The sequence below is a fragment of the Miscanthus floridulus genome, chromosome 15 (assembly GCF_019320115.1).
Source record: "Miscanthus floridulus cultivar M001 chromosome 15, ASM1932011v1, whole genome shotgun sequence".
Classification (NCBI taxonomy): domain Eukaryota; kingdom Viridiplantae; phylum Streptophyta; class Magnoliopsida; order Poales; family Poaceae; genus Miscanthus; species Miscanthus floridulus.
Window position 1 is genome coordinate 61,672,166 of NC_089594.1, and position 10,012 is coordinate 61,682,177.

A 10,012-nucleotide genomic window follows, 5' to 3' on the forward strand; every position below is an offset into this window, starting at 1 on the left:
TTTTAGGATTCTTGATGGGTTTCATCCCGTCACGAGTGACTCTCCATACACCCAAATCAACCGCCTCAAGGTGGCAAGCCATTCTAGCTTTATAGTATGGGAAGTTAGTGCCATCAAATTGTGGAGACCTAGCGGTATCCATCCCAACCACTCTACAATAGCATCGGCTCAATGGCGGTTAAGCCAAAGGTTCAAATATGAGCCAACCGGCTCTGATACTAATTGAAGGGACCGTGACGCCAAAGAGGGAGGGTGGATTAGGCAACTTAAAAAACCTAACTCTAAACTATGGCCTCTTTTTCTAACCCTAGCAAAACCTATGCAATAGATAAACTATCTAGTTGTGCAACTATGGTTTTGCTAGCGTGTTGCTATCTCTACCGCAAACATAGTAAAGTAATCAATGTAAATGCGGAAGCTAAAGAGCAAGGTAGAGTTATGCAAACTCCCGTCGACGACTCCGGTATTTTTACCGAGATATCGAGAAGCGCGCAAGCTTCCCCCTAGTCCTCGTTGGAGCCCCTCGCAAGGAATCCCTCGCAAGGGCCAAGCTCCCAGTCGGGTAACTCCGTGGATAGCCTCGGGCCTTCTCCACACGCAAGTGGGTCTTCCGACGTGCCTTCTGGCAAGCCTTTCCCGGATGCTCCCCGCCGTCTTCACTATCAAGCTTTCGGCCGAAACGACGTGGGCCTTGTTCCCTCCGGTACACGGTGGCGGCCACACCATAAACACGGTTGGTGTGATCTCGCAAGACTTCAAGCCCCTCCGATGTACAATAATAGTGCGCGCAAGCACCGAGTGGTAAGAGGTATGCAAACATCACTAAACACTAGGCCTAAACCTAGAGCAAGCGCATGAGCGATGGTCTAATCAACCTAAGCACTTCGCAAAGCACCTACGCTAATCACCTAGTGAATCATTAAGCTCTATGCAAGTGGAGATCACTAAAATAGTGTATCAACACCCTTGGTATGTTTCCTCAGCTCCACACCTCTCAGATGGCCGGTTGGGGGTTGTATTTATAAGCCCCACTGAGAAATTAGCCGTTGGGGTCGAATTCCCGCGAAACTGCTACTGACCGGACATTGAATCGTCCTGACCGGACGTGTCCGGTCGTCCCGACCGTTGAGCCGGCAATATACTAATCGAACGCTGGCCAGCGTCCGGTCGGCTGCCACCGGACGCGTCCGGTCGTAGATTTGCCGCTCAGGAACCTTACTGTACTCGATCGGACGCTGCTGTCCTGCGTCCGGTCCAGTGTCCGGTCGCCTGTCTGCCGAGTCCTCTGCCCAGCGTCTGGTCGCTTGTCCAGCGTCCGGTCACCTTAGTGAGATCGTTTCTTCGCGATCTTTCGTACGGCTTGGTTCCAATCTTCGTGCTTGGATTTTGCTTGATATCTTGGCTCTTCTCTTGTGCTTCTAAGGTCTTTCTTAAGGTGTTGATCATCGGATCACCACTGTCGCCTTCGTCCAAGTCACGTCTTGCACCCTATTGAACTACTAAAATAAACACTTGTAAATTCATTAGTCCAATTTGGTCGTGTTGGTCATCAAACACCAAAATCCAACGTAAATGGGCCAAGGGTCCATTTTCCTTATAGGTATGTTGATGGAGATGATAGTAGGAATGCCGTATATTAGCTTTGTTGGAAAAGATGATACTTGAGTAGAACTTCTGTACGAATTTAACATGTGGTGCTTTAATTTATTTATATTATGTTTTCTGCTATTTTGTGTATATATCTTTGTTGGAAAAGTATGGTATAGTGATAATCTGTAGATTTGTACGCATAGCTTACGTGACAACAACAAATAGAGAGGTGTATTTTCTCGTGACCGAAGCAGGGAAATTGCATTCCGCTTCCAAACGATAGCAGGGAAATTACCCATGCGTGGATATCTCCCCTGGAATTTGGATAGGGATTCTACTGTCCAAGAAAATCCCTCCCTTCTGATTTGTTCCCAGGGTTAATCAACCTATGGCTGCCAAAGTAGCCCCACACGGACCATGCGGCCCACTGGGGCTGGCTGCCCACGCCGTGGTAGCACCGGGTGGCGTTCTGGATGGACAAGTGCTCCTGGCATCATCTTTTGGTTCTGCAGAGGTTTATTGCTAGTATAATTGATAGTCGACTTTGATCATGAACACTGTCACTATATACAGAAGAAGAGATGGTGGCAAGTATGAGTTCTTGTGATTGAGTCAATTTCACCGATTATTTTGAACAAGATGTTATCCTTCACGGAACCGGAACAATATTTTTTAACAGGGACTTTTGGATGTGGAAATCCTTGGGCATGAGTTAACATTTCACGGTTTCGTGTGATTCATCATATTTAATTTAATTGTTTAAAAATATGGATGAAGTCGACATTCAAACTTTTGTTCTCTCTTGACTATCGTAACCCACTAGATGGTCTTCAATCTTCATGCATGGAAATGGACCGGAAGCCCGGTGGAACCAACGACAAGTCTAGATATTGTCAGTTTAATTGTCACCAATCACTATGATCTGGACTTCCATACAGAAAACACCAATGATGGCGAACCAGCAGCGGAACATGCACGGGAAATTGCATGTGTAATGCCAATCTTGACCTTCTTTGGCACGCTGGGTCATTTCATTATCTCATCTCGTACAAGATTATCTATGGTTCGCTTTGTTGGTTCATGAATTCACATTGCACCAACCGTGCGGTGACAGCTTAGCAACACATGTCATCTGTCCGCTCCCGTCACCCACGCCTTTTGTTTTGTTTTGAAATTAAATAACAACACCCCTCCCATCAAAAAAGCAAGTGCAATTGATCTTGCTCAATTATATTCGATTTGTAATGGAATTCCAAATGGCACTTACGAAGGGACCGTGATGTCTATGTCTAACAGCAGGATGAATTAGACACTAGTGCAGAAATAGTTTTTGTTGAGGTCTGAATTTTTTTTACATATGCGGTTAAAGAGCGCAGGCTCTAGTACAAACAAACATGTGGGACCATGGATTTGAACCGCTAGTGCAGATACACCTACAGTGTGGTAGTGTTAGGTGAATGTCACTTAAGTATATATACCACCAATGTAAATTGATTCTACACTATAGCTAGTTGTTGTCTTTAGTTACTACCACACATACGGTTTTCTTAATTGCCGCCTACTAACAAATATTTACACTAGCGGTTTTCTTAATATTTACTCTATAAATACTTTTTTCTTTCCCCAACCAGAACTATACAGATGAAGCCACCCTCCATTGTTGCCATCCTTGGAGGTCCAAAAATTGCAAAATACAAAGAGGGAGGTTTTCATCTTCATTTCTTTGAAGCAGGTTGCTCAAGAAGGCTAATTAATGCCTATTGTTGAGTACGTAACAGCGGCGGTACCTAAACCCTAGATTGGATAGCGCTATAATAGTGCTATTAACCCCTTGATTGATTCCCTTAATTAGTCAGGGGCTCAGGGGCCACACCCAGTGGTTGCGCTCATATGCCCTTGCCGCATAACGGAAAAAGGCCCATCAGGTCTTAGGTGGCCCAATTAGAAAGCAACTTTGGTTCCTAGGGAACGCCTTGGGACAGGTCAGCGGCCAAGTCTCCATGCTCGAGGGCTCAGGAAGCTTCAGAGAGTGCCTAGTCTCGAACGGTCACAACCGACCACAGAAGGCTGGGAAGCTTGGCTCCCTCAAGGTGTTGTGTCTCGACCAACCTTTCACTCGCAGCGACATGGGAAATCACCTGATAAACCCTGACAGAGGTCCAGAGCATGACACGTGGGCAGAGCTACAGGGTTCCATGCCCTACAAGAGCTCTGCCTCCTCAACTTCGTGAGGCTGTGTCAACCACTCCCATTTCAATGTCACTGCCAGGGGTGTGACACAACATGACAAAGCGAGCGCGCACCATCTATGTCAGGATCGCCTCCCTCTTAAGTAGGTTACTTAACCTGAGTAGTCTTCCATTGACTACCATTAGTTAGATAAGACACTTAATCGGTCATCGTAGTACACCACCCATATGATGTACTGAACTAGTTGTCGCGGGGTCAAAACCGAGGCAAACATTGTTGTTCGTCGAGTGTCACTGACTGTGAGGTCTCTGGTGGTTCGGGTAGACTCAAGAACACAAAGAACACACAGAGGACACAGAGGTTTATCCTGGTTCGGGCTATCGAGGCCCTACGTCTATCAGTTTGATGATCCTTGTATTCAAGAGCACCCAAATCGAGAGGTTACAACAGAGTGTAAGAGAGATTTGGCCAGGGATCGCTAGGTGTTAATCCTAGGCTCGTCGGCGATCAGGTCTCTTCCTCGTCGGAGAGTGTAAGAGACAATGGAAAGGGGAAGAGCTCTCGGTACTCCTCTCGGGGTGGCTCTACTCTCGGTGCAGAGCTCAAGCTGTTGGTCATGAGGACTCGAATGAATCTGTTTTGTTCTTCTGTTCGTCCTCTCCCCTCTATAGGATCCGACCTCCCCTTATATATCGAGTTAGGTCGGGTACATGGCGGTTTGGGGAGTTTAGTCTATTGTCTACATGTGTCAGGGTATAGGAGGGCAGTTGCAGCAGCGCAGATGGACCTTGGCATTGGTGTGGAGCCGAAGAAGCCCTGGTCATCGTCCGGCTGCTTTGTTCTAATGCTTTGACCGTCAGGCTTTGTCTGCTTGGACCAGCCTCCACCAGGTGCACCTTCTGGAGGCTTCCTTGGTGGCGAAGGTGTACGTCTTGGGGGCTAACGAGTGGGCACGGGAGCCCCCGAGCCCCTGAAGCCAGCGGAGGGTTTTTTGTCCCCTTATGTCATGCCTCGTGCGTGACCCTATCGGAAGAGAGGTTGACAGTGCTTGCACCCACTAGTGCAGGCGCTAGGGAGCCCCCGATCCATGGGCGCTCGGGGCGCTTACTTCCAGCCTAGGTCTTGGCTTGCGCTAGGGGCCGGGACTAAGGATCGGGCTCAGGGCTCCCGTCGATTAGGAGCCTGGGGCTCGTGTGAGCCCTCGAGCCCCGAGCAGAGGTAGAGGACACACTCGGGCTAGTGCCTAGTCCTTGGCTAGAAGGTCCGTGCGAGTGCACCTGAGGGTCGTGATAACCTGTGCATGAGGAAGGTGATGGTTGCGTGGGTCCCCTGGCCTAGTCTCTCCTAAGGGAATGCCCCTTCCCTTGGCAGTTCAAAGAACGCCGTAGAAAGGATGAACTTAGGTGAGACATAATGACACTCCCGGACTCCGATGGTCAACTACAAGTTCTAGCACGCATTGTCAGGAGCGGCTCAGTGTTGTCGGCCATGACAACAAGGAATGAGGATGAATGATTCGAACCCCCAGAAAACTCTATAGCAGAACTAGCTTGCGCTGTTCTACCACCTCTCTCTTTCTCTCTTCCATTGTAAAAACAAACATGAAGAACTTGTTGCTGGACATAGGGCATAGACATCCGGACTAGGATAAGCCCTTTTGTATCTTGAGTGCTAAACCACCGAAGTCCCACACATCGACTCATCGATCAATTCACTAATCACTCATCATGGTTATGAACCCACAACAGTCTAAATTGATGCATTTGAGAAAATAAATAACAATGCATATAAACTTGTAAGATGCGCAAGTCTAAATTGATACCTAGAGCTGCTAGTCCTTGTAAGATAATTGAGAAAATAAATAACAATGCATATAAACTTAAGTTGTCTTCTGAGTTCGGGGTTAGTTCCACCTTTAACATTGCAGATTTGAAGCCATATATGGGAGACCAAGATGAGCTTCAGTCGAGGATGACTCCACTTCAAGAGGGAGAGGATGATGTGGACATCACTCCTTATGATGTACCTACCACTCCACCAACAGCTATGCAAGGATCGATGACTACAGCTAGAATGTGACAATTAAATCTAGAGGTGAGCTTGTTTTTAAGCGATCCTTTTCATGATTATGAGAATAAATTGCTACCTAATGATGTTATCATTCTTAAGAACATTGGAGCGGGTCACGAAGAGCTTGGAGAAAGGCAAGGAGTTAAAGAAGGCCCGCAAGGGCGTCCAAGTCAAGAGGGAGGTCTAGCCTAACTTGAATTCAAGTCCAGCTCAGCCTTCAGGAGCAGCCCGCACTAAAATGTATGCCCAAGACGCATACAAACTCCATTTGTGATGTTCTACTTATGCACGTAAAGATAACTTCATAAGCTAATCAATGGCATTGGTTTCACATCAAAATTCCACCGAAGTCAATAGGAATCTGCCAGTGTGCTGTAACACTGTGTATCATCTTAGAGCCCATTAGGGGGCACATCCATTGGGTATACACGCCCTCAAAGACTTTATATTGAGCCTCCACCAAGGTTTTGGGATTTTGCTTAGATTCATCTATCATTGAACAGTCGACGTTCATCGGTTTGTGAGATCCTAACTTTGAGTGCTTAATTGTACATTCATAATTGTCACTTCATTCAGATTGTGATCTTTAGAGTTCTTACTTGTGTTCTTCGATTCATAGGCAGGGATTAGCTAGTCTTGTTGAGGTCAACTGGATTGTGACATGGTTGCTAACTAGAGAGATATGGTGCTATTGCAAAGGTTTAGGTTTTTTGATATAAAACCGGATCGGTGTGTCACTTCTCCACCGAATCGAGATTTACCGCCACCCGACAGAAGATCAGGACCCTCATTCTCATCACTGCACTTCATAGACACATCAAGGGGAAAAAAACAGGACTGCGACTGATGCATTGACTAATAACAAGTGGATCAACGATATCAACTATGACTGATGATTGACATCATTACAGAATATGTAGTGATGTGGGGTCTAATACAAGAAGTGGGTCGGCAAGAACAACCATACACAACCACATGGACATGAACGGCGAATGGACAGTACTCCGCAAGGTCAGCATACACCCTCCAGTTTGAGGGCAAGGTAAAATGTCAAATAGCAAGAGCGACATGGAAGACCAAAGCACCTCCCAAATGTAGGTTCTTCCTTTGGATGATGCTACAAGATAGGATTTGGACGGCGGCAAGACTGCAACTGAGAGGGTGGCTGAATAGTCTACCAAGCACGTTGTTCATTGAATGTCCACACTCGAGGCAAATCTGGACAGCAATAGCGGCCTGGTCCTGTAGAAGAAGCCTATCCCCCTCATCGTTGAATAGCCAGCTATAAGATCTCAAACAATGGTTTGCTAGCATTGCTGATCAAGAACCACCTTCTATCATGGAAGGCACAAGAGCACTAGCCATGCTCATTAGTTTGGGAGATATGGCTAGAAATGAGCAATAGAGTTTTCAGTCAGAAGGTGGTTAGTGCAGGGATCAAGGCCGATGGAAATGATCACCCTTGCACACCATCGGAATAGTCAAGAATCATATGTTTAGGTGATAAATTTTCCTTTTTTTCGAAGTTGAGCTGTCGTTTTTTATTTTTAGTGTAAATTAGACTACTATCTTCAGGGGTGACAAGCAATGAAGCAATCCAATCAAGAACTGGAAGCCTTGTAAAATTCATGTGCTGCTCGCACGCTTTGTACTCTGCTTCTCCACGTATATAAATACAAGCCGGCATGGGATCTTTCGGAAAAAAAAAACTCATAATTTAATCCGGCTATATGGAAAGGCATGAGGGCTTTGTCATCAAACCTTAGAAACTTTGGCCATTAATTGTTTTTAGAATATCTTGTTCAGAAAAAAGATCATATGGTAGGCCTGTGTCTTGAAAAAATACTGTAAGAGATACTCGCAAAATTTGTTTCTAGAGATAGCTTACATATGGCACACATCACATTTATACAGAAACACTTTAACAACCCATCTTGTGGAAGAAGGGAATCAACGACTGGTCTTGGGAACGACACGTACGCCTTGTTCAGGATACCACATGAATCTCACAGCTCAAAGTGTAGCTACAGTAAGGTGGTATCGTAGATCTCCATGCCAGGACATCAGATTTCCCACGAAGCACATCCCTCCCCAACAAAACATCTGGAACAGTTATCATCGGAGCTTCATCCTGAGCAGAAACTATCTGGTACCCATTAAAAATGGTGCAATATTCCTTAGAGCCATTCAACAAGGGAAACAACATGGGAAGTAGTTTTCTGTCTTGTGAAGGACTAATGACAGGATGCGCATCGAGTAAGAATGGATATCTCTTGTTGACCTCCTTGAAACATGACAAAGCCATGCGCCAGAACTTCGCACTGAGGTTATCTCTCAGCATCCTAGCTATGGCGTTTCCAGCAATGAAGGAACCCTTCAGGCACGTGGCGATCTCCATGGCCAACGATGCGAGCTCCGGTTCCTCCTCAGGGTGCATGCTCCCAAATGCAAGAGCTTTGAAGAAGTACCAGTACGCTTCCTGAGTTAGATATCCTATCTTGAGAGCCCTTGTTGTTCCTAATCTCATAATCTTGTTGGACCGGCTACAGATTATGATCTTGGTCACAACATTTGTTGTAGATGTAGCAAACCTTGTGGATGCTGAGCATCGAATTAGACGACTCCATGAAGCCTCACTGATATCTCCGTTCACTTCAACAATAACCAAAACACTCTTGCTGCCTCTCTCCGAGGCATGCCTATGATACTTCACCCTGCTACCACCACCTCTGACATGAGTAGCAATCCTTTCATCAAGGTCGTCTTCGGCGAAGAACACAATCCGGTAAAAGGCCCTGCGCACCCTTTCATCGTTGCATACATATTCAAGAAGTGTGCTTTTACCGGATTTCGGTGGACCAACAATTGGTAGGACATCAGGATGATGATCTTCAGTAGAGCAGCCAGCAGGAGGGTACTTTTGGGCCAAGACGAAGTTGATAATGTGTTCCATCTCTACATGGCGATCAAACATACAGTTCTCCAGGTTCAAGTAGGTGCTATACAAACAGCGGTACAATGGAGGGCAGCCCTTTAGGAAGACGACGAACTCCGCTGCATCAGTGATGACTATCTCTAGGGAGCCGAGCACCTGACGCAATTTTTTCTCACCAAATTGACTACTACTCCTGCCACCACTACTACTACGACGCAACTGAATGCGCTTGGCAGGGTTTAACTTAGAGATGGCAAAGGACGAGTAGTGACTCACGTTATCATCCTTGGCTTGTTGGTGGGCTGCTGGGTCGTACTTGAAGGCGTCCAGCGCGTACTGGCCTCTGAACATGCCCGCCTGCAGGATCTTGAGCTGCTCGAGCATGGCCTGGCTCCTGATCTGCCGACCGTGGGCTTCTTCGACGATGATGCCAACCCTTAACAGCTTGCGGCGCAGGTCCTCGTCGGAGGGTAAGGAAGCTGCCTCTGCCTTGTCCTTGGAGAGTTTGGCGATGAAGAAAGACATGGATCGATTGGTGATCTCACCCAGAAATGCAGATAAAGCAGCCTCCATTTGATTAGTATAATCAGACTTGCATTGGTCAGGAAGCACAGAGCCGGAAAAGAGAGCATATATCTTATCTGAAGTACGACTAGTATTTCTTCTGTCCGTTGTGGTCGATGCAGTGGCGGACGGTGCCAGACCGCCGGAGGCAATACACCTCTTACCGTCCTACGCACGGCAGGCAACGGGGCAAGGGTCAACGCCGGCAAGCGAACGGTCCAGACTCCAGAGCAGGCATACAAGTCGACACCGTGATTGGAGCTAGTTTATTGTGAGAGAAAAATATTATATTATAACTGATAAATTCTGGCTGAAATCAATAAACTAATAGACTGATTAGCAGGACCGAGCGAGGGAGACTTTCCACGCCACTTTCCCACAATCTAGAGACATTTGAATACATTCAGAGTTGACCAGAGACATTTGAATACATGGGGAAGGTTGACGCTTTCATTAGAGATAAACGACATCAAAGTCTTTGGTCTAAAAAAATACATTGAGCAATAGCATACGCCCTGTTTATTTGGGCTGGTTGGGTTTATAAGTCATAACTAAAAATACTAAATACTATTGATTGGTTTGGTATAAGAAAAAATGCTGTTCGTTGGTTGATAAGCCATGGCTTATAAGTCAAATACGATCAAGCGAATAGGCTGATAGTTC

At 46.3% G+C, this 10,012-nt stretch overlaps 1 protein-coding gene across 1 annotated transcript; it reads right to left on the bottom strand.

Moving 5' to 3' along the window:
• Positions 1 to 7,703: 7,703 nt before the first annotated feature.
• Positions 7,704 to 9,435, bottom strand: LOC136509655 (disease resistance protein RGA2-like). The gene has a single exon (XM_066504399.1). The coding sequence runs from the start codon at positions 9,356 to 9,358 to the stop codon at positions 7,838 to 7,840; it is 1,521 nt and encodes a 506-aa protein (XP_066360496.1). The 5' UTR covers positions 9,359 to 9,435; the 3' UTR covers positions 7,704 to 7,837.
• Between the last annotated feature and the right edge of the window lie 577 nt (positions 9,436 to 10,012).